Genomic DNA, 25,792 nt, shown 5'->3' with positions numbered 1-25,792 from the left:
CTGCCGTCTTTATGAGCTCAGCAACGCCTTCTTGCAAAAATCCAACAGATTAGAACTTGCTGATTGTGTTTCCTCGAGGAAGGACAGGGTCACTGTACCCTCACCTGAGCACCCAGGCACTCCTCCCAGCTAGCATGCAATGGTACCTTCTTTGCACATGGCTTGGTGGTCTTGGGGAGGAATCAGAACATACAGGCTAAAAAGGCTAAGGGAAAGAGGCTCCACCTGTACCCTTGTCAGGGAGCCACCATCAGGACTGGGTACAGACTTTGCAGTGTGGCTCCTCTTGGGACGCTACCTGCGCTCTGTAAGTAAACCTTACACATTCACTGGTTCCCTAGGATAAGCTTTGGTTAAAAACCAGAACTTTGATTTGCCATTGGAGCCTTTTAAGGAAAAGATAGACATTGCTTAATTCCCCCCTTCTGGCCCAAATTCTCACAGATGGTGAATTTTTTTTGTTGATGGTGTTACTATGACTCATGGTATTTTTAAGAAGGAAGATACTAGGATATAAAAATAAAAATATTCTTAGTGTCTAAAGATTAAAATGGCTAGATTTCTTTTATCAAAATGGAAAAAAAAAGCTAGAAAGCTTATGTAAGTCATGAGGGTCTGAATAAGTTATTTAGGATACATAAATGATGAGATAGATAGAATACTGACAATGTATGTCCAATCAAGGTTTATTTAAGTATGCTCAATTTCTGATCATACTTTGTCTCAGTATTGCACAGTAATGAAAAATGTAAGACTGGTGTAACTAACCTCAGTGTTCAATACCCATACTTGGAATTCTACACTGATGTATATTTCCCCCTTGCCCTCCAAAGTCAGCTTAGTCCCAGTGGACTATGGGGCATCTCTCAAAAGACTATGATAAGTCACCTTTACTCTTGTTCAAGGAGGCCATGGAGATACCACTGAGTGCACTGTTGGAGTGTTCAGTGTACAAAGAGGAGAGTCAGCAAAGAGAAAATACTCCCTTCACACTTACAAATGAAATAATGGTCAAGTGAGACCTTTGACTTATGACCCCTAGATGGACTAATGGGCAAAAGAAGGAGAAGAGCCAGAGGTTCCTCCCAAGCCCATGGACCAGATATTCAATTGGCCTTGGCATTAAAAGAAAATGATTAATGTGGGCCACCTACCTGGTCTTCAACACCAAGCAGGAAAATATAACCAGGATGAAAATGAAAAGTATGTTTCTTTGACAGTTCAAGGGACTCCAGTCCTCAGACATTATACTTAACCATATGATATATTATTTTGACAACTGTTTCTCCTAATGAGTCTCTTCTTGACAAAAGAAAAAAGAAAAGACAAAAAAAGACTACCCAGATATAGGACATGACCTTGGCTCAGCTCAACATTACAGTGCCTACATGAAACTGAGAAAAATGGAGCTATTCTTTTTAAATTCCAAGGCCAAATATAAAAATAGCATTATTCCCAACCATAAAGCACTCTCTTTCTAGAAGAGTACTTCTCACAACTGTGATATGTTGTTCTGCACCCTCACTACCCATGTTCCATGATTAAAAGAGGCATAGTAATTTGGATGAGAATAGTCCCCATAGACTCATATATTTGAATGCTTGTTTCCCAGTTGATGGAACTGTTTGGGAAGGATTGGGAGGTGTGGCCTTGTTGGAGGGGATGTGTCGCTGGGAGTGGTTTTTGATGTTTAAAAAGCCCACACTAGTCTCCTCTCTCTCTCTCTCTCTCTCTCTCTCTCTCTCTCTCTCTCTCTCTCTCTCTCTCTCTCTCTCCTTCCCTCCCCCCTAATTGGCAGATAAAATGTAAGCTCTCAGCTACTGTTCCACACCTGCTGTCAAGCTCCACACCACAATAGTCATAAACTAAATTCTAAAACTGTAAGCAAGTCCCCAATTAAATGCTTTCTTTTATAAGTTGCCTTGATCATTGTGTCTCTTCACAGCAATAGAAAAATAACTAAGATATCAAGGCAGTTCAAAAAGATAATGGCATTGATAATGAAGTTGGTTCTGGGAACAGAGCTGATAATTTAAAAGCAAAATATTGCAAATATAGTATCAAAAATATAGTGACACTTGCAATTTTGTGAGTAGCCTGTAAAAAAAAATTGGAAAACCCATAGGAGTAAGTAGCTGAGAGTTCTGCATCACAGGAAATGAACTGAGTCCCACACTGGGCATAGCTTGAGCTATGAGACCTCAAAGCCTGCCCCTACAGTGACACACTTCCTCTAACAAGCCATACCTACTACAACAAGGCCACATTTCCTAGTAGTGCCACTTTCTTTAGGCCAAGCATTTAAACACATGAGTCTATGGAGCCATACCTATTCAAACCACCACACCTATGAATTGCAATTATTTTCCTAGAAATAACACCCTAGTGCTCCTGAAGAAATAAGAGGGCTGGAGAGATGGCTCTGCAGTTAAGAGTACCTGCTCCTATTGTGGAGGACCCAGGTTTGGTTCCCATTACCTACCCAGCCACTCACAAGTATCTGTAACTCCAGTTCCAAAGGATCCTATGCCCCTTTCTGGCCTCCTCGGACAACAGTCACACATGTGGTGCACATCTGTATATGCAGGCAAATATGTGTGTGTGTGTGTGTGTGTGTGTAAAATACAATTTTTAAAAAATTATAAAAGATAATAATTAATAAACATTTAGAGGACCTTATGGAAAAAAACTGGTTTTGGATTAGCTGTAAAAAAATAGAAGAAGAATATGATAAGAAACAAGTCTCTCCAAAGTACAGTTGACATTTTGAATAGAAAAACAATTTGCAAATAGCTACAGCCAGTTCATATGAATGAAATGTACCAACAACAAACTGAAGGACCGTGCAAGTAGAGGGTTGGATCTCTTGAGGACCTGAGCCCTGTTAGGGCACTGTGTCCTCCTCCTCTTGAGTAATGTCACCAGGGACTGCTCACAGCCTAGTGTAAACAAGCATCTGGAGAAGAAAATGTGGGTAGGGCAAGGGTCCGGGTATGCCTTCCTTCCAGAAAACTCTTAGGTCTTCTCTGGCTAGTGTTTGGGTTTTGTTTTGTTTTGTTTTTTAATTTATTTAATTTTTCTAGGAAAACAAGGTGCAGTGCAACTCTTCCCTTGGGCCACGAAAATGCTTCGCTTCGAGACGCTGTCTGTCCCTGACAATGCGTTTCCTTGCTGTCTTTCTTGCACGTTGAACCATCCAGGACCGGGCTCCGCTGTAGTTATTGGTTGCTGGTCACAGACTGACAGGCTTGTCGGAAACCGCTCAGAGGAAAAGTTTCAGGTTACTGGTGCTTGCCAAGCCCACTGAGGAGCGAGCAGAGCAAGGCGGGGTGGGGACTGGAGGAGGAGCGGGAGGAGCAGGAGCGGGAGGAGCAGCGGGAGGAGGAGCGGCCCTTCACACTCCGCTGCTCCTCCTCTGATTGGCTCCGGGTTTCAGCTGCTTCGCTGGAACAAAAGGTCAAAGTGGACTGCAGTGTAAATGTGGAGGCAGCCGATAAAAATCCTTGCCTGCAGCTGGAGGTGGAGAGGCGGCGTCAGCTGCAGCAGGTTGTGTGTGCTCCGCGGGTCCTGCACACCGGGCTTGGCTGGAAGACACTGGGGGATCCCGTGCAGATTCGCACACGAGGATGGCTTGTGAAATCATGCCGCTGAGAAGGTAGTGTTCGCTGCTTACGCTGTTTGGTATTTTCTGAGCAGTGTACCACAGCACTTGGCCAGTGCTCGGCATCATTCATTAACAGGCTGCAAACCTTGTAGTCTGTTCTTCACCGTGCTTTTTCCTTAGACTAAACAGAAACATTTAAATAACGCACTGCTCTTTCACTGACACGTCTATCCAGCTGCTTATGATTATTGAGTTCACTTATATCCTTCTTTTAATGGAAGTATATTTAAGATAATACCTCTGCAACTCGAAGTAAAGCAGGTTTGCTTTAGAACTGAATGGTCTTCTCAGGTCTCCAGGCTGTTAGAACACTTTAGTGGGCTCAATGGATGGATCTGATTATCTGTTCTCTAGGCAAGGGCTTTCTCTCTTCAAGTGTATTATAATCATGGGAATAAAGGTTGAGGATAATGTCTGTCCTTGAATAATTCTAGGTAGATTTATTACCCAAATGACGCTGGAAAAAAACAAAACAACCCTCTGTGTAAGAGTGATTGGGCACAGGGTTCTGGCCCTGCTGCTGGGACTGTGATGAGGAGTCTCTCTCAGTCCCATGGAAGTAAAGAAAGGTGACTGTGAACAGCCCTGCCTGTCAGGAAGCCCACTCCTAGTGAAGTGGACAGGAATGCTGTGTCCTGGGGTGGACGTGGAAGTTACCACAGTGATGACTGAGTCCTGTCCCCACAGAAAGTCTGAGTTACTCAACGTCACAGTTTTTTTTAATTTTTGCTAATCAGATAGCCACATTTATTGTCATTACTTTATGTACAGTGATATTTGACTTCATATAAATGTTCCATTTACAATTTTCTGTGTAAAATGATATTTTCAAAAATCAGATAATAATGACAATTTATTGAAAAGAAAAACTAGACAAATGAGTTTTTTTAAAAAAAAATGCTACAGCTGTTTTGCTTATGCTTTAACAACAGAAATATGGAAACTTTTTTTTTTATGGTAAGACGGTTCCTACAGACTGACTGAGGTGAGAACTAGGATGGTCATTTTTCTTTTGCTCTCCTTACATGTCCACTGTAAGAGGAACTTGATGTGGTGTTCAGAGTTCCTTTCCAGAGAAGTAATACTTTAATATAAAAAGAAGTGTTGTTTAGAGGAATCTATGATTCTATATTAACTTGGTGGCAAAGTCCACATGCTTGAAATGTCTAAGGAGACAAAACTAATGTACACTTTTTGGAGTTTTAACGATGTCTAATTTCAAAGTTGGGAACCTTTGTCTTTATAATGACGTCAGTCCTGAAGAGTTCTACGCAGGTTGTGTTTTAGATAAAAAGGTACTGGCTATTACTAAACCCTGGTGTAGCTGCTTGCTAATAGAATGCCTGCTATGCAGACCAAGAAGAACAATGTGGTTTCCTGAAAATGATTTTACACTGTTGGTCACTGTAGTGAACCTAGGGCTATCTAACTTTGCATTCAAGAATGCTGAGTCATGACTTTGGTTCTCCAGTCCCTGAACACCAGCTCCCTGTGCAGTCAATGTCCCACCTCCTCCAAGTTCAGGGGTTTGCTTTGATTGATTCCCTGACCACCCTCACTTTCAGTTTATTTCTGCTTTTGATTATAAACTTCCTGAAGACAATGACCAGGTGTATGATGAGACTCTCTGCACAAAGGTCCCTTGTGAGCATGAGCATTTACGCAGATACCTCTGAGCTCTGAAGAGTGTTTCTTCGGCTCTCAGCCCAACATCTTTGGTTGTTATACTCCATGTTTGTTATGGAAATGATAACCGTTGCTGAGGATCCTATCCTCAATCTGCCCAAAGGAGAGAGTTTGTAGACTCGTGCAGTGTTTCAGACTAACAGAGTGCTAGAAACTGACTTGAAATAAATAGGTAAAAGATTTGCTTTAAATAGCAAGTAAAGAAATCCATGCTGAATATTTGCATTGAAAATACTGGTGTAAATTCTAGTTAATGATTGTAGCTTGTAGAAAGCTATTGACAGCTGGTCCATGTAGTAATCTAACACTATACTGCCCAACATTGCCACATAGCATATTTAATATCATGGCCTTATGAGAGGTATTCTGTTCAGTTTTGCCTGTTCAAACAAAACTTCCAACATTGTTTAATGTTTTCCCTCTGATCAAACACTACTGCCCTGCCAGTGATCATGAGGTAATTAAGACACAAGTTTTGCTGTTCCACAGCAGTAAGAATGCAGAAACATCACCAGACAATTGCAATGCCATGTGGTAAATTCTGTAATACACAGCATGATTAGGGTAATAACACATGCACCTAGATGGATACATTTTACCCTGTGTTTTATTCAACCTCATCTACGTGTCTGATGTTATTAGAGGGTACACAGGTACTGTGATGTCTACTTAACTTATAATTTTCATGGATGACTTCTTAGCCTTTCTTCACATACTGTATGAAGGTGTATAAGATATTCTGTTACTGCTAATCTACAGAGATGAGAATCCACACCAACTTAAAAAGTAAGACTGATTTAAAATACCTGGGTCCTCTTTCCAGTCTTCTGTTGTCTGGGAGGAGCTCTGCATGTGCCTTTAGAGGTCAGAAAAGGGCATCAGATCCCCTGGAGCAGGAGTTACAGGTGATTATTAGCTGATAACTGAACTCTACTCCTCTGCAACCTCTCCCCCAGTTATGTGTCCAAATTCTAATGTATTTACATAATTCTTACAGTTCATGATAAAACAGCACACTTTATAACCTTCCTCTATCTGAAAAGAGTCCTGGAAATAAATAATATAAAGGGAGAAATTAAAGTGAAGAGCTGTGTTAAGAATTGAAAAGAAAGTGAGATTTTTTTTTTACCTTTGATGACTCATGAGACTGCATGTTATCAGATCCCAGGTCAGCTGATTGCTCAGCTCTTTGTGTGATTCACATTTTATTGGTATTGCTTTCCCCGCAGCATGTGACTTTGCAAGGATCTCTATCGAGATATTTCTGCAGATAGATTTACTGTAGTGGACCAAGATACACAGGCTTATCTTAAACCAGGACAAAACTCAGCTTTCGCAGCAGAACTTTGATTTGCTAGATTAACTTTCCAGTGGCCCCTAACTCAGTTTATCTCCACAAAAGATGATGTGGAAGCCAACCTATAAGAGCTAGTGATTAATTTAGCCTCCTCTTTTAAATGTACTGGCGTCTCCATGCTCGAGAAAACATCCAGTTCATGTCTGTGTTTATTTACCAAGTGAGAAGCAGAGGTTAATAATGTTTATACAAACTTTTTTCCATCATTTCACTCAGAAAATTATAATAGCTAACATATATTCTTGAATGTTAATGATGTGATGGTGACACATGTAATAACTCCAAATTCAGTGGACTTCAAAGCAACGTGATTGGTTAGCATGTACTGATGATTCAAAGTGTCTAAAATTTTGCTGAAACTTCCTATTAGAGGAATTTACGTGACCTGTAAATGTTGGTCTTAAGAATATCCTTCGGCAAACACATCCACATTGACAATGGGATGACATCTGCAGTCACTGCTGAAAACCTGGGTCACGTGGACACCGACACTCCCGAGCTGCTGTGCGGTGTTAGAGGGCCCTCTACTGCTTGTGGAGGTGATACCTCCCTTGTTGGCTGGTATTTCTCACAGCCCTGCCTGCCAGTGCAATATAAGGAGTCAAAAGCTACCTCCCTTCAGACCTATGTGGGTCCATTTTCTGGATTTATTCTTTATCAACAAGATGGCTTTTATTTGACAGTGACAAACCTAAAAGGAAACAAGACGTCTGTGGACTCATTTTCACTGTGTGGTGACTGCCTTTACCCGCAGAGCAGAAATGTTCACCGATCACTCATGTAAAGAAGGTCATTTGGCCAGGCACAGTGGTACACACCTTTAATCCCAGCACTTGGGAGGTCGAGACAGGAGGATCTCTCTAAGTTGGAGGTCAGCTGGTCTGCATAATGAGCTCCAGGAACAGCCAGAGTTAACAGCAAGACCTTTTGACCATTTCTCAAAAATACAAAGGGGAAAAAAAGGTAATCTAAACTAAAGGAAGGATGCTTTGTTTCGAGGTGGGGGTGTTGGGCATTTGGTGCTTGTCATTGTGCAAGTACGAGAACCTGAGTTAGACCCCTCAGCACCTATGTTAAAGCAGGACAGCACTGGGTGACAAAGACAGGCAAATCCTGAAAACCCATGGCCAGCCAGTTTAACTGCAAAACAACCATCTGTAGGATCAGTGAGAGACTTTGTCTCAAAACAATAAGGCAGAGAGCTCTGTTGCTTTCTAATGTGACATGTTGCTCTGACTTCTGTGTGCATGCGCACCTTCACACTCAACCTCTCTGTCTGTCTGTCTGTCTGTCTGTTTCTGTTTCTGTCTCTCTCCACCCTGTCTCTGTCTCTGTCTCTCTCTCTCTCTCTCTCTCTCTCTCTCTCTCTCTCTCTCTCTCTCTCTCTCTCACACACACACACACACACACACACACACACACACACACACACCATAAAGCTAAATTCCTTGGAACACAAAACCTTTTTAGCCTCTTTCATTCCTGCGCATATTTGCATGTGGCAATGAGAATCAACTGCCAAATAAACAGTCTGTGTTAGATAGAAACTCCTAAATGCACTACATAGTCTTCCCTTAAGAAGAACTAGAAAAAAATTAAAGGGACTAAAAATAACTTCCAGTCAGGTTTATTGATATACCACTTGCATATCATTTTACCCTTTTGTAGCATGTGATTCAATAGCCATCAGCATATTCACATAATGGTGCATCAATTGTAGACATTTCATCACCTAGAAAGAGACCCAGTGTTTAGCTTTCAATCTCATCCCCATGCTAGGTGACCTCTGATCCCCTTTCTGTTTCTGTGGTCCTCTCTTCTCTGAACTTATAAACAGAGTGCTATGGTTATATCACATGTAACATCTTCTTACTGGCTTCTTTCTCTTCTTATGGTGTTTTTAAATTTTGTCCACATTATGGCAGGTACCAGTTCTTACTTCATCTTTATGGCTGAATAATATTCTGATTTATGGATATATCAAATTTTGGTGATCCATTCCTTAGTTCATGGACCTTTCCTCCCTTTTCTCTTAATGTTTAAATACTTACTTTTAACTTGTTTATTTGTTTATTTTACAATTTTGCAGTTTTGCATATTTGTATAGTGAATTTTAGTCATATGCAGATATAGCTTTAGGGAATTCTGAAAATGTAGTCTCTACTTTAGAGCCAAAGGGATCCTTAGGGGCTATCTAAATTGTTTTCATTTCTCATGTGGCTGAACTCAAACTCCTGGAAACAAAATAGTTGCCTAGTCAAGTACATAAACACACATGCAAAATCCCTACCCAGATATCTAAATAAAAACCATTTATATGTGAAGTTGATGAGCATGGTGTGTGTGGATGGGGAGGAGGATTAGCAGCACAGTTAAGGAGGAGATGTTATCCAAAAAAAGAAAACCTACTAACCAATAAAGGGAAGTGATCTGCTCACCTTGTTCCCAGAAGCATGGAGGTCTGTGAGATAAACACTCACCATACCAAAGACTGAAAGTACCTCTGAGGCCAGAGATGATTCCCTGTGTAGGCATGGAGTAAGTACTCACTAAACACTTGAATTGAACACCATAGGCAATATTAGTGGAAACGTCAGAACACTGTTCTCCACATAATTCCAAAGGGTTTCCATTACAAATGATAGAAATATTATTATGTCAAAATATTGCAAATAATGTATTCGGTTAATTGTTCTATACATGTGTAGTAAAAAGGGAAAACAATTTTGAAGACTACCTCTACTAGAATACCCCAATATTTTATCTGAGAAATAGGGAAGTCATTTTTAGCTCATTTCCTGCAACTGTTATGACTGTTGATTTAGGAAAAACAGTAGTATTATTTTATATGCTTATCAAAATTTGAAATTGTCTTCTAGCTCTTTCTGTGGTATAGGTGATAGTGGGTAAGCTTGTTTTATGGCCAGCCATTTGAGATTATTTATACTTGGTTGTGTTTTAATCTAGGGGCACCTAGATTCTCTCATTCCTAGTACAGTAGCACTGTTTTGTGTTGAGAGAAATGCTCTGCCATCAGCATGGGCAAACAGCTGCAGACCTGGAGACTCTTAGGAGCTATGTTACATTTGGTCTTTATTCATTCTTGTCAATAAACACAACAAAACAGGATTCCTAATTCCTAACCGTATGAAGTGTTTTCAGAGTGCACAACTTGATAGGGATACACTGTAGGAGATTACTGCACTCATTTTATGCATAAAAATGCAGATGAACTTTGTTGGGACATATGTTCATACACTTTAAAAGTTTTAAGTGACTCTCTTGAGCTATGTGTTTTTCTGGTACGGATTTGCTTGTATGTCTTCAAATGTAATATTCCTTCCAAATTCCACATTGTCACCTTGAGATTACACTCTAAAACCAATTTTGTTTCCTCCATCAACTAGAGATTTATAATTATTATTGCCAAACCACTGAATAGTGGATCCCAGGAACAAAAACAACCACTTGTCAACAAATCTTCTCCAAACCAAGTTGTTTAGTCTCAGCTTGAGAAAGATGTAGGGGTGGGGACAATGGGCATGGTGTACTATAACTGTAGTTAAAAACAAGATAAATGGAAGCCTGAGAAGCTTGTTTTTTATGTTAGAGTACCTGTGCAATTAAATAGAAATAGAGAGTGTGAAGGGTTGAGACAAAGCAGAACTAAGACTCCTAAGGGCTCAGTTTCAGAAAGGATCAAATATAAGAATAAAACTCAGGAAAGTTGACTTTAACCAAGAACTAACTTGAAGGCCTGGATAGATTTGTTCCTATCCCGTCACCTGAGAAGAACTAAAAGCACAGTATAAAAGGCTTTGCAAAGGCAGCCAACAGAACGAGGATGCAACAGAGTATGACTGCATTGTCCAGAAGAAAATAACCCCTGAAACAAATTAGACACCAGACTCTGGCCAGAACAGACCACTAACACACTCACACACTGCACAGACCACTAACACACTCACACACTGCACAGATCATTAATACACTCACATGCACTCAAACACTGCACAGACCACTAACACACACACACACACACTGCACAGATCATTAATACACTCACATGCACTCAAACACTGCACAGACCACTAGTACACTCACATGCACTCAAACACTGCACAGATCACTAACACACTTACATACTACACAGACCACTAACACATTCACACACTGCACAGACCACTAATACACTCACATACTGCACAGACCACTAACACACACACACACACACACACACACACACACACACACACACTGCACAGACCACTAATACACTTACATACACTCACACACTGCACAGATCATCAACACACTCACATACTGCACAGACCACTAACACACTCACACACTGCATAGACCACTAACACACACACACACACTCACACATACTCATACACACACACTGCACAGACCACTAACACACTCACACACTGCACAGACCACTAACACACTCACATACTGCATAGACCACTAACACACACACACACACATACACACACACACTGCACAGACCACTAGCACATTCACACACTGCATAGACCACTAACACACTCATGCACACACACACTGCACAGATCACTAACACACTCACACACTCACACACTGTGCAGACCACTAACACACTCACACACACACATACTGCACAGACCGCTAACACACTATGGTGTTTTTGTAAGGGACTTTTATGTACCTTCATCTTCTTCACGTTACAAAAACTCAGGTGCCCCTCTCCCATTGATGCCACTGTCCCAGGTCACAGCTGCTTGCTTAGGGTACTCTATGTTCCCCATCACATCACCATGATGCTTCCCTGGGCCTCCAAAGCCCATTATCTTGTCATCCTGTGGGTAGTTCTTTCCATCATCTTTCCCCCATAATGCCTCTGCGGCCCTTGGAATTCAGTGTGGCTTAGGTCACAAATCTCACCAAACCTGCCAGACTACATAGTGCTGCAGAAACCAAGGGTTAGAGATGGACCATACTGGCAGCATCCAGGCCTTCACAGCTAATTAGCCTTCCCTAAATATGTTCATCTCTCTTGAAAGACCTGATTGCTAATACTTTCCTCTGAGGGTGTCTGGGGAGTGACAGAAACAATGTATATAAACTTTTAGCACAAAAGCCTGGCCTGTGGTGAGCTTCCAGTCAGCAGTAGTTGCCTGTCCCTGTCTGTGAATCCTGTGAGGGTTGCCATCATATTTTACTAGCCTGTGCATTGTTGGCACGTGTCAGCAGTTCTAGAAAATAGCAGTCACTCAGGAAGTGTTTCAAAATGAGTGCCTGTGCAGATCAGTGCAGAGCCCACACTGCCCTGAGCTGCTCACCACTCTAAGCCCAGGACAGAATCACAGTAGAGACTCAAATTACCTGGGCGGTCCTCCCCAGGAGGAAGGAGCAGTGGGGGGTGATGGTGAGAGGATGATTGGCGGTGCCTTCTGCACATCTATCATTGTCCCCCAAACTCCTACATGTAGATTTTACCATTTGAGAGACTATATACCTATTAAAACAAAACTCTGTTAACAAATCATTGACATTTTGTAACAATAGTAAATGCTGGCAGAAGTTAGTTACTCTTTCCTTCTCCCCTCTGAGGATATCTGCTTGGGATGTCTTTCTGTATGCTGTGAATGTGTTGCTCTGATTGATTGATAAATAAAACGCTGATTGGCCAGTGGCCAGGCAGGAAGTATAGTATAGGTGGGATAAGCAGAGAGGAGAATTCTGGGAAGTGAGTCAGGAGACCCTGCCAGCTGCCTCCTCTATGAGAAGCAAGATGTAAAGATACTGGTAAGCCAAGAGACATGTAGCAAGGTATAGATTTATAGAAATGGGTTAATTTAAAATGTAAGAACTAGATAGCAAGAAGCCTGCCACAGCCATATAGTTTATAAGTAATATAAGTCTCTGTGTGTTTGTTTGGGTCTGAGCAGCTGCAGGAGCCAGGTGGACACAGGAAAACTCTAGCTACAGATATCTATCTATTATTTTGTTTCAGTGACTAGAGTTGATTATATTTTCACCTAATGACTAATACTCCAAAAATATTTTCCTGTCAACTAAGCTCAGCTGTTCCCAAGAAAGCTGCTCCTGGGGTTTGCATTTTAATGTACTGCCCCACTGAGGGGCTCTTTGTATTGTTATTACTGAATAACAGTAGCAATCACTTTCCTGTAAAGGCCTCAATACACATGAGATCTTCTAGCCGCCTTGAAAATAAGTTTAAAATAAACCTAGAATTTCTTTAAGTTTCAAACAACCTTTGGATTTTCGGTGAGGTCAAATAGTTTTCTTTTCCTGTTCTCAAGCCAGAGCAAACATTGGTGAGGCCATATTCAAACATCAGCTTACCTGAACATACCCTCTTCTGGGTTCTCCACACACCACCAAGTAGTGTTTATATTACAGGTGTTGTGACAGAACTCCTGCTTCAAATTGTGCAGTTGGAGAAAAGAAATTATTTTCTTTTCCTTAAGTAAGTATGGAAGAAAACCCAGACTATAGTTGCAATTCCATTAACTTTTGAATAGAAAAGAACAAGACCATTTAAAGTAATCAACATATAGATTCCTGCAAATGTTCTAATTGTCTAAATTGACCTCACAAATGATAGACAGTGTATATCTTTAAAATATTTAACTAAAGCATTGTGTGAACCCTCAGCAAAATCTTGATGCTGTTTTTATTCATCAGCTATTTACTGGGCCCATGCACTATATTAGGTACCTAGTCCATGCTGGGGCACCTAGATAGACACATCCCCATGGCAAAACAAGCTTGAGCACCTGACTTGCACCACTGTGCGCTTGGCACTCACATACAGCTGTGAGAAATGTCTGGGAACCTGGGGCCTGAGAAGCAGCTCCCTTCCAGGGTCCTGGTAAAGCCTTCCCAGATTAGATGGCCCTTGAGATAAGACTTAAGGCATTCACCAAGCAGAGAGAGGCATGGGGTGGAAAGGAGGAAGTGGGCAAAAGCAGAGGGTTACAGAGTCCCGTGAGAGAAGTCCTATTGCAGAAGCATAGAGGGCTGAGGCAGGAGGGACTTGATGTGCCAGGCTTCAGCTTTTGGATTTTACGCCAAATGCAGTGGGGAAGCAGAATAGGCTGGAAAGTGAATTGCCATGCATGACTATGGGGGAGTGTGGCCGTGAAATTAGAAGGGCTGGATGCAAGAGACAGGGAGAGGCTTTCAGAGGCAGTGCCTGGAGTTTGCAGAGTGCTTGGAGTTTGCAGAGTGCCTGGAGTTTGCAGAGTGCCTGGAGTTTGCAGAGTGCCTGGAGTTTGGTGAGTGCCTGGAGTTTGGTGACTGAACAAAAATGGAGGGAAGGGATAAACCTTGAAGTGAACATTTGGCTTGTTAATGCGAACTAAATACTGTCACAAGTGTGAGCCTTCCTTTTGTGCTGTGGCTTTTAAACAAGTCTTAGCCCAGGATTCTGGGAGAAAACACAGTGTCAAACCAGTTAGCAGGTGGCCATGGTTTACGCACCTTCTAACTGGAAGGAGAGATGTGAAGGAAATAGTAGAGAAACTTGTCCTTCCCCACTCGTGGATAATTCCATTCCCTTTCATCATGGGCAACTATCCTCGCCCAACTCAATTTCTTAGACACTGCAAGCTGTTAATCAGACAGCCAGAGCTGAACAGATTGTGTGGGTGGAACTGGACTAGAATGAGACAATTCTTAGTTCCTTATCAAAGTAATAAATAGTTCTTTGATTTAAAAAAAAAAAAAAAACCACGAAGTCTTATGCTGCCCAAGCTGGCCTCAAACTCCTTATGCAGAAGTCTTGAACTGCTTGCTGATCCTCCTGACTCCACTTTCCCGAGAGACGGGATTGGAGGAATGTGCCTGCACACCTGGCTTTATGCATTTTGGGGGCTGAACGCAGAGCTTTGTACATGCCAGGCAAGCACGCTGCCAACTAAGCCACTTTCCAGCCTGAAGAGAGAAGACAGTACAGGTTAGAAAGAATGTTGCAGTCATCAAGTAAGAAGTTCCTAAGAAGTATGCAGAAGGGTTTCCTTCCCAGGCTCCTGAGATGAGGTCCTAACAGTTGCCCATACGGTCAGGGCAGACTAGTCAAGAGACTGGAGACATCCTGTCAGTTCCCTTGGCCTTTCAGAACTATGACATTATGTCCACCACCAGGCAAGTCTGGACCAGTTTTCTGTGCTTCTCACGCTCCATAGAGTCAGTCAACAAATGCTGTTTTGGGTTTTTTTGTTTTTGTTTGTTTTGGCTCAGGACAGTTCTGGCTGAGGGGCTGACAAAGAAGGTGACTTCCTTCATGAGCAGATATTAATTCAGGAGCCTTCCCTGAGTGTGCATCACACAGTATACAAGGGACCACAGCATTTTAGAACTCTGTTTCTGCATTCACAGCCATAACCTGCCGGGGCTCATAAAGCCAGGTAACAGGTTAGGACCCTCATTTTGCATACGTCTATTTCATATTTATGTAACTACTATACAGCACATCAAAATGGAAAGTCTCTAAGCAAAATAAGAACAACATGATGACATTTGTGCTCCGGTTTGTATGTGAGTCTATAGTGGCAGGAAACATGTGTAAGTAGTTCAGTGGAGTGAGTGCCTCGGCAGGGTTCTGAGTACATGCTTGGGAATGAAATCCAGTGTCCGGTGATCCCCATGGACAACTGATCTTGTCTTGAAAGCATAGCCTTTTGCAAGGTTGGGCATGTTTGGATTCAGAAGAATTTGAAAACAAACAAACAAACAAAACATTGTAATCAGTGTATAGGTTTGTGAGGACTGATGTAAGACAGTACCACCTCCCCAGGAGCTGAGAATGGCAGAAATGCATTATCTCAGGTTCCCTCAGCTCTGCAGACCTGGGGCTTGCTGGCCATTCTCCCTGCAGGAGTGAGGCGGTGGTGTCAAAACATTACACACCTTGCTCCTAAGTGCATACATACGTGTCTCCATTCATGTTTCTCTTTTTTCATAATGACAGTCACATGAACTCAAGGCTTAATAGCTACATTTCAACTTGATTGCCTCCTAAGGGCCCAGCTTCTAAACGTGGTCACATCCTGAAGTTCAGGGACATTGAACTTCTGTATGTATTTGCCAGGCAATGAATTACACACACATACACACACACACACACACACACACACACACACACACACACACACCCAAAAATATGTTAAAGATTTCTAACTGCAGTAAAGAATCTGGTAGATATCTTTTGGGCTTAGCTAAGTGGCAGAGTGCTTGCTAAGGTCCGGCACTCAGTCTCTATGTTCAAATGGAGTACCAGCAGAGAGAGAGAAAGAGAGGGAGAGAGGGAGGGAGGGAGGGAGGGAGGGAGGGAGGGAAGGACCGGGGGAGGAAAAGGAAGGAGGAGAAAGAGAAGAAAAAGAAGAGGAGGAGGAGGGGGAGGAGGAGAAGAAGACAGTAGATAGGCTTTCCTTAGATCTTGGAAAGTCATTTGTCAGTTTTGCTGGACAAATAACACCTTCAGTTTGGTTAAGCTCTCCCATGTCCGCATGTCTTCTTTGGTCAGAGAAAGCCAATTCCTCTTCAAGGAAGATAATTTGTGTTCCTATGGGCTGTGTGTAGCATTCTCAGCAACAAACACAGGAGGAGAATGGCAAAGCTGCTGCTTTTAAGAAAGGATTGTAACTAGCTCCTCAAATTACAGCCACAGACATTTAGCTACGAACTGATTGAAAACGTTGACACTCATGTTCCAGAAAGCATAGCGATTTGTGTGCCTCTGTGTTGTTTTCTGTTCCTGAATGGGACCAATCCCAAAACCTAAACAGCAGAACAACACAGGGTGCCTCCTGGCCCAGTTATCATGGCCTGTGGTCAGTGCCCAAGTGTGGACAAGCCAAGGCCATGCAGGTAAGTACAGCACTCCGCACAGGCTAGAGGAGCTAGCATCTCTCCCTTCCAGTTCTCAATGAGAAGCACTTCTCACAGGGCCCAGTGGAGGGAAAATCTGAGATCCAGAAAGATTTGCTTAGCTCTCCGCTTTCACTTGCTCACTTCCTCTTTTTGCCTTTTCCTTTTTTCTTTTTTTAAGACCTCACAAATGGTCTTCCTCATTTCTAGAAAGAGTGGAACCCAGTTCTTAGCATTTACCTATTTCTCTGTATTTCTCATTATCAAGAAACACTTTAAAGACCTCCTGTTTTAATTTAATTAAAACTACATTTAAACAGATGATGAATATGTAAATTATGTTAATTTTTTTTAGTCATCAGCCACTTTAAGGGATTAGAAAGTAGAATTAATTGGCTTGTTTGTGAGAACACTTGAAAAGACATTGAATGGAATGCCGGTTTGGAGACATGTTGAATACCTTACTATGGGAATTCTGCCATAGTATTTGGGTTTTTTGTCTGTTTCAGTTTTTGATTTTTGGTTTGTTTGTTTCATACATGAAACACCATACTTTTTCTGTTCCTCGTTAGCTTGTTGTCTAGTGATCTGGATAGACATTACATTCTGTGCTTCCACAGCCCAGGGAGGGATTCCAAGGGTCAGTGCCATTTATGTATATGATTTATCAACACTGAGCATATGAAGAGCTTTCAGAAAAATCTAACCACCTGATATCTAGGTTATTGCCACTTCAGTTGTAACTTCTTAGATGTGGACTCTTGGGGTCTATGCTAAACATTCTTCCCGAAAGCAGTTGTTTTTAGAGACTCCAACTCCTCATACCTGAGGGAGGACAGTAAGCATTCCGTTGTGTCACAAGAATAGCAAAGGAAAAGCAACTGAATCCCAAACTGCTCCAGTTTGTCACTGTCCCAATCTCCCAGGCCAGCTCTCTCCTTCATCCACAGTGGTGAATGTGCTTGTTCTTAAAACTTAAAAGTGAGGGCCGGGCGGTGGTGGCGCACGCCTTTAATCCCAGCACTCGGGAGGCAGAGCCAAGCGGATCTCTGTGAGTTCGAGGCCAGCCTGGGCTACCAAGTGAGCTCCAGGAAAGGCGCAAAGCTACACAGAGAAACCCTGTCTCGGAAAACCAAAAAAAAAAAAAAAAAAACTTAAAAGTGAATCAGAATTCTAAGTTTAGAATTCAGGCAAAAGATTATACTTAATTTAGAACTTAAGTGAAGTCATTCAATGTCTTTGGACTTGACTAAGATTGTCAGAAAACGAACATCCATCAAGAATTTATCTAGATAGTTTGGGGCCAGGAACAAAAAATTTTGACAACTATATAGAAATGATGATCTTTTCTAATGTTTCCCATTCTGAACTATAAATTTTGTGAAAGAGTTCATTTTCTCAGTGCTGTTAAAAACAACTATTCTGGATGATTTTTTTTTTTTGACTTAGGGTGACTTCAAAATTCAGGGTAGCTTGAAACATTTATCTAAATTTTTCTAGTATTAATCAAAACTCAGAATCAGATATTGGAATAAAAATCCTAATAGATACAAAGAATGGAAGAATAACCAGCTGACTTTGGCTCTCCACACTTCCCAGATCAAAAAAGCCTGCAAAATCTCTAAGTCCCTCCCTACTTCCTGTGTGTCTCTCTCTATCCAGCTTTCTGGGTCCTTCTTACTTCTATGGTTAATTCCAATCAGCTAGTCACTGACTTGGCCTCCTGATTCAAGGTTAACTTTATTAGCAGTCTCAGAGTGTCATTGTGAACAAATATCCCACAACAGTAGCTAATTATTCTTCAAAGTTAATTAATTTAATTCATTTAAAATCAGTGCATTGGTTATTTTAATACCTTTGTCAAAAATTATATAACTGCCCCCAGGCAAGAGTACTTTTAAGAAAAGGAAAAGAAGAAATATATCAATTACTTATCCAATTTGATTTATTTACCTTCATTTTATTTTCATATATTATTGTTCCATAAATGGATTGCATTATACTGAATACTAATTATCCATAAATGTAATATATAAAGACTGTTTTATTTTATTTAAATTTCTGTGCTTCCTTCCTCTCTTTTAGAACAGTTAAAACTGATCCAAATGACAGAGTAATAACTTATAGTTTCTGACTTTGTGCCTCATTGATGAATTTACTTTGTGCCAGTGCAGCCTGAAAAAAAAATGTTTGCTTATGATCTAAACCTATGTTTCCATCAAGAGATATTCTTGGACTGTCATGGTGGCACATACCTTTAATCCCATTGCTAGGTAGATATTCAAACAACTGAGCCACATCCCCTGGCCTATGACAAACTCTTTTGATGAATTAAAATCAATTAGAAGACAATAAACAACCAAGCAGCATCAGGTACAAAAATAAATTGTACTCACCACTGGCCAACATTAGTGATGTGGGAATACTGGGGTATCTTTGAGGATACCAGGGCCTTTGTCAAAGGCCAGAATCCCAGAAAGTAGAATGGCCACCAAAGTGGCCTCAAGCCTTTCAGGTTCTTGTCTAGAGAATTCAAAGAATGAACTTTGAGAACCACAGAGGGTATGTTCTAGAGAGAAGTTTATTATAGATTCTCCTAAGAGAAAGTGAAGACAGAACTCCTGTGTAGCAGAAAGGGTCTCTGGAGGTGAGATACCATCAAGCTGCCAGTTCTGGTGAACTTACTGAAGAGTCTACAGTACACACTGGGCTGAAGCATAGGGAGAGGATGAACTAGTCAGCCCGGGTGGCCCAGCCATGAGGTGTCCAGTGCCTCTACCCAGTTCCAGCCATATTCTCATGTACAACTTCCAGCCAAGGGAAAGGACAACAAGGAGCCAGGAGCTAGCATGCCCATCCGCCACCAAGGGCATAGCTGCACTCCTGCTTTGGGGTCTCTGCTTACCTGACCAGCTTCTGTCTCCTATTCTCATCATTCTGGATGAGTTCTAGAAGTCCCCACTTTGAGCCTGCTTTTCTGGAAAAATGAGAGCAAGGGCCAAGTACAGGGAGAGTCTTTATGAGGATCCAAAGGCAATAGGTAGTTTATCCCTTTTGTGTGGGAGACTGATTCTGTTTCCTAAATAGAAGTGTAATACTCGCTTACAAAAAAAAAAAAAAAAAGTTAATGGAAGGCACAGGGACAACCTTGTTCAGAGCTTTGTACCATATGGCAGTGTGGCCCAGCACAGCTGTGAATGTGGCTCAAAACAAAATCATAAACTTACTTAAAATGCAGTTTTTCTGTGATTGATATTTTTAACTCCGTTGTATTATTCTCACATGAACTTTGTAGATGTCAGGGTCATAAGAAATTGTCAGAAGATTTGACATGCCTGCAAATGCTTACCACTTTAAAAAAAATGACTAATGCCCACAAAATACATGCTAAGCATGTTAATTTACTGTACTTTGTTTCATGTTAATGTTAAGGAGTTCTGATCTAAGAAAGACTTACAGCCCTCACTTCACAACACGAGGCAATATTCCTCCTATCCTGTAACATGAAATTATTACAGGTCTATACCGGTAGCTTTACCGGCACAATGGTGGCCATAATATCTCTTTGATACAGAGTTCTCAGCTAGAGAACAAACCTAGTTGTTTTGTCAAATGTTTTCTAGGAAGAGTCTGAAGTCAAACATGTAAGTTTCTTGTGTGAGGTTGCCTTAATGTAGTCACTCCCTGTAAAACCACTGCTCCAGGTAGCTTCATTGCAGCCAAAGTGAGTATTTCCAGATGTGGTTACCTCTCACTCTTACACATTCTAGCTGAATGGTACCAGCTTTGCCCTTAGCCCATCCACATTAGTCTACGATGAAATGATCCATCACTCCTCACATAGGAAGAATGTGCATAGCTAATTTATGCCTGTATGTGTGTGTGTGCATAAAACACAAAGATGCTATGAACAGCAGTATTGTTGACAACATTGGCAATAGCACCACTGAAGGAGATTAAGACGGTAAACCAAAAATCATAGATTGAGAAATAGAGTGTCAAATTGCATATGCCCTATTAGTGTGTCAAATTGCATATGCCCTATTCTAGCTAGAAAGTAACATATTTTTCAACTCTTAGGACAACTGTGTGTGTGGCAGGGGGGTGGGGGGGTGGGGGTGGGGGTCACATGACTGGAGTGAGATCTTGTTGACTTCCAAGCCAATATTGTCAGTTGAATCCAACATTTCCATTTTCATGAATGATGCTTAAAAAAATAAGTTAGCAAGAGAGACTAACTTTATGCTTTTATAATAAAAGTCAGTTTATTAGAAGAAAACCATGTTAAGGAAAATTCTAGCGTGTATTTTAAATGTAAAAGATTAAGGGCCTTTATATTAAGCTTCCTATTGTTTCCATTTTGTTTGAGGAACTTGAACTGTGTTGAGAATTTTCTTTACATCCTCCCCTGGTATCCAAATCAGATTATACTTAGCAGAGCAGCCCCAATAGGAAAAATAGCCTGAGATTTGCCTCAGGGATGTGCTTTTCACTGTTAGGAAATTACTCTTGAAGAAGCCCACACTTAATGGAGATAGTTCATCATTCATCTTACTTTTGCAATTAACTTTGTTAAAATAATTGTGTCTGTAATAATTTGTAGGGGTTGTATGTAATATATGAGTATTTGAATAAACTTGTTGGGCAATATAGTAAAAAGCTGCTTCTTGAAGAGTGATATAAATTACTTTTGCTTTAGGCTAATCTGCGAATACATCTATCTGATAGGCTGGCTTCTTTGAAGAAGTAATTGATGTTGGCTAGGTCCTAGGGAGAGTGTTTTGTTAACTTGAATCTGTTACAAGATCAGCAGTAATATGTCACAATTTGTGCCAGGGAGAATAGAATTTTAGTAGAATTTACATGTTCTATTAATAGAAATTTTATTAATTCACAACTTGTTTTTCTTGTAGCTCACAGGAAGATGAAAGACCTTTGTCGCCTTTCTATCTGAGGTATTTCTTTCTTTATTCTGTCTTATTTTGGTCTACTATAGGACATAGAGGTGAGTTAAGGTCCCATTGGGTTTATTGGCCCATTTTTCTTTTCTTTTCTTTGAGACAGTCTCAGACATCCCGGATTAGCCTGGAGTTTACTGTGCAGCTGAAGACAACTTTGAACTTTTGTTCTGCCCGCTTTTACCTCTGCAGCTCCAAGGTTACAGGCTTGCACTACCACACTTGGTTTTCTGTGGTATGGGGGATAGTGTTTTTACTGTTTAATATAATTGAAAAGACTGGAATGAGACATTTTTATTTTAAATTCAGAATGTAATTCCCCAAACTTCCTGACGCTAAGGTAGTAAGTAACCTAAATAAAAAAACCTACCCAGGCACACAACATGTTGTTAGCATCCACAAGGTCCTGGGCTCAGTCCTGGCACACAGAGCTCTAATGTGTGTGTGTGTGTGTGTGTGTGTGTGTGTGTGTGTGTGTGTGTGTGTGTGTCCCTAGCACCCTGAAGAAGCCTTGGACTATGCTAGCTCATTTTCTGGGAAGTAGTGAAACAATAAACTAAATACTCAGCAAGTTTAAGTTTCTGGAGCTCAGGGTTGTTTCTAACACTTATAGGTCCAGAATAACAACTATTAATAGCAGCAGGTCAAGCTAACAGAGTTCAGGGCAGAAGTTAGGTGAAATCACACCAGTAACTGAATACTTGCTATGCCTTTGGGATCTTTTGTATTCTCCGTGTGAGCCACCTGACTGAGATTTAGAACCAAGTCTCCCTTGTTGCATTTCTTTTATAACTACCCTCCCACCTCAAAAGCCTGTAAAATAGGCTACAATGGTGGTTCTCAACCTTCCTAATACTATAACCCTGTAACCATAAAATTATTTTCATTGCTACATCATAACTGCAACTTTGCTACTGTTATGAATCATAATGTAAATATCTGATAGGCAGGATGTCTGATACGTGACCCCTGGGAAAGTGTTTGACCCCCAAAAGGGATGTGACCCACAGCTTGAGAACCACTGGGCTAGAATATCATACAACCACATAAACTAAAAATGTCGAGCTTTTTAGTCTCGCCTTAATTTTAAAGTCCTCTTTTTAAAGGAAATATCAGGATGCATAATACACCATTTGTTTATTTACTTATTATTTATTTACTTCTAATCTAGTCTGCTGCAGTCATCCCAGAGTTAGATTTAGACTTTATTTCGGTAGTTTAGAACTGCGGCACTGAATGCCCGGCACAGCTTAGTGACTGCTTTCCCCAGGGCTCTGCCCTGCGGCACACACTGGGTTTCAGGGCCAGGCAGCCCACCAGTGGTGGTTGTTTTGTTTTCAAACCCTGGTTTCATCCAATCTGAATTTGCGTATTCTGATCACGGGGCGGTCCCAGCTGTGCAGCCACTGTGGGCGTTTGAAGGTGTCACCCCAGAGTCCACAGGGACTCTGATATCTCATGTAACCATGGATGGTAACAGAAAACAAGTGATTGCTGGCTACTAAGGGAAGTTAAGCTTCACAGAGCACAGGACTGGATCACTGGGTCACACCACCTATTAAAAGCCTTTTCCTGACTGTCTTCATTTTGTTACCCTGGGTGACAACAATCTGTGTTTTAAGTAGTATTGAATTTTATTTTTATGTTTACTATATTTAAGGTAGATGGCAAAAATGGGTTTAAGTCTTCAAAGATATATACCAGTGTTTTACAGTATGAAACTGAATTTTTCTTATTAACTGTACTACAATATTTCCATAATACTGTCTGTAAAAAAAAAATGCTAAATTGGTAGAATGAAAGAAAAATAAGGAGGCTGCAGAGATGACTCAGTGGCTAAGAGCACTGGCTGCTCTTCCAGAGGCCCAGAGTCCTGTTCCAGAATCTACATGGTAGTTCACAAGAGCCTGTACTCTAGTTCCAGGGTATTAGAAACCCATTTCTGGCCTCCCAGGGCACCAGACACTGAGCACAAATGTACATACATGAAAGCAAAACACACATAAAATTAAAAAAATAAATAAAATTTTTAGAAAGAAAGCTCATAATGTATTTACTGGACGTTGAATGCAAGCTACTTGCTCTATTCAATATTAGGGTCATAAACACTAAAATGTAAGGACATTAGAAATAAAGAATGAAATTGCAAAGGGATAGCTCAGCGGGTAAGAGCCCTGAATGCTCTCTCAGAGTTCAGTTCCCATCCCCACATCAATGCCTCACAACCTCCAGTAACTCCCTCACCAGGAGATCTGATGCCTTCTTCTGACCTTCTCGGGTACACACACACACACACACACACACACACACACACACACTATTATACACTCACCTACACATAAATAAACAAAAATAATAAGAAAAATAAACCCTCAAGAATGAATATCCCTGCAAGCCTACGTTCACAGCAGAAAAAGAAAGAAAAGTAGGCAGCAGGCACTATTTCCAGATAATGGAAGTTCAAAGTAAGTGGAGCGGCTGCTTCACAAAAGCAAAAATAGTAATTATTTAACCTGTAATTAAAATTCCAAAAGTATTTTTTTTCTTTTCTGAGTAACATTATATGATACTCTCAAAAATAATATAAGAATTAGTTTCGTATGAGCTTATCTTAATTTTTTTTTTCCTCACTTGATAGAAACTAAAAGAAACTACTGAGAAAACAGGAACCCACCCCCATAATTATTAGGCTGGCTAGTTTGAGGTAGCCTTTCTTGCTATTCTGTCATAAAGAATTTAAGTGGGAGAAAGAAAGGTGATTGCTAATTATTATTAATCTCTGCTGGGTACTTTTAACTAGAAATGTGACATGTCTACCAATGAACAATTTATAAATAAGTTCACATTTATTGTGTTATATCTAATAAGAGTGAATAATGCTTAGCTGTTTTTAATAATTTTCATGTTTCAACAACTTCCATTTTTTAATCATTTTATTACTTAGGAGTTCTTTGCTTCAATGTCCAAAACATAGTTATTACAAGACTCACAAATTCCTCACTGATTTTTTTAAAGATGATAAAAATATTATACTCATTTCTTTACATTCAAAGTAATATTTTGTCTGTAGAAAGTAAAAATGGATTGAGAGTTGCAACCTGCTACTTTCCCAAATAGTAAGTTGAGTACTGAATGCTATATATTATATTTGATGGTGTTGATTCTCTAGATTTTTCTTAAGGGGTGGAGGAAGAACCAACCAACAAATGAGACGTATCTGCTGAGACAGGTAGGTACTCAGCAGAAACAGAGCCATCAATAAGGAGCCAGGCAGAGTGGTTGGGGATGAACAACTGGTCAGGAGTCGGATTAATGCTGGAAGATCAGCACAAAGTGGAACAGAAGACTCAGGAGGCTGCAGTCTGGGAGTGGGCAGCCTTCACAGAGAATGAAATGGGTCAGGACAGATGGAAGATAGAGTAAAGCAGTCCTCTGGTCTCAAAGGAAGGGGAGCAGATGGTCATCAAGGCAGGTCACACAGGGACCTAGCCACTGGTGCTTGGCTGATGAGGCAGGAATGTGGATGAAGGGCCTGGAAGGAGGCTGCAGCACACCAATGGAGGCCTCAGGGTGTAAGTTTGGCTGGAGGACAGGATAGGGCACCAGAGAGGGGAACCAAAGGAGGCCAACCTTCCTCACCTTGCTTCACGGCCATGGTGTAGAATTTCTTCCTCTGTGACTTACTTCTTCATGGTCACGTTGCGCCCTGTATTTCTCTCTCTCATTTTAGTTGCTTCAGACCTTTCTGTATTAAAGCAAGACTGTTAGACACGAGTGCCCACATGCTGGGTCTAAGTAAATACCGTCTGTGGTAACAGTCCAGTGTCCACTGCAGTTCCTCTTTAGCCTGCCCAACTCTACAGAGAGCCGGTATCTTTCTTTGAGGGGGAGGAAATCATAGCCACAGAGCAACAACACCTGCTACCACCATGTGTCAAGTTTATTGCAGTTACAGTAGCTTGGATAGTGGGTGTCCTTGTTCCCCAGATTGCTCTCTTGGGATTAACCAGTCCTAATGAAATAATTAGGGCAACGAAAGCGAAGCAAAACTTGGGTAAGACCTCAGCTAAACAAACACATGCCTGTGCACGATACACAAGGAACATTCTTGGCAAGCGTATCATACTCGATTCTCTTTCAGACGCTAGGCTGGTATCCAAAACCAGGAACCCCCAACTCAACTGATCAGATTAACATCAAAAGCACCTTGCCCTTGATGTTCTTCCACGCCCGGCGCTGCCTGTT

At 41.1% G+C, this 25,792-nt stretch overlaps 1 protein-coding gene across 2 annotated transcripts in view; it reads left to right on the top strand.

The window, feature by feature from the left end:
* The first annotated feature begins 3,354 nt into the window (after positions 1-3,354).
* The window catches only part of Fam13a (family with sequence similarity 13 member A), a 92,986-nt gene continuing 70,548 nt past the window's right edge, over positions 3,355-25,792 (top strand). The window contains exons 1-2 of one of the 2 annotated variants that reach the window (XM_028895264.2): positions 3,355-3,655; positions 21,503-21,544. In XM_028895264.2, coding sequence (XP_028751097.1) covers positions 3,627-3,655; positions 21,503-21,544 — 71 coding nt within the window. In that variant the 5' untranslated portion in view covers positions 3,355-3,626. The remainder of the gene's footprint in view (positions 3,656-21,502; positions 21,545-25,792) is intronic. The other variant, XM_028895265.2, reaches the window with a different exon arrangement.

Source organism: Peromyscus leucopus, chromosome 3 (assembly GCF_004664715.2).
Source record: "Peromyscus leucopus breed LL Stock chromosome 3, UCI_PerLeu_2.1, whole genome shotgun sequence".
In the NCBI taxonomy this organism is placed as follows: domain Eukaryota; kingdom Metazoa; phylum Chordata; class Mammalia; order Rodentia; family Cricetidae; genus Peromyscus; species Peromyscus leucopus.
Note: the sequence above shows the minus strand (reverse complement) of the source record. Positions and strands in the feature narration are given on the sequence as shown.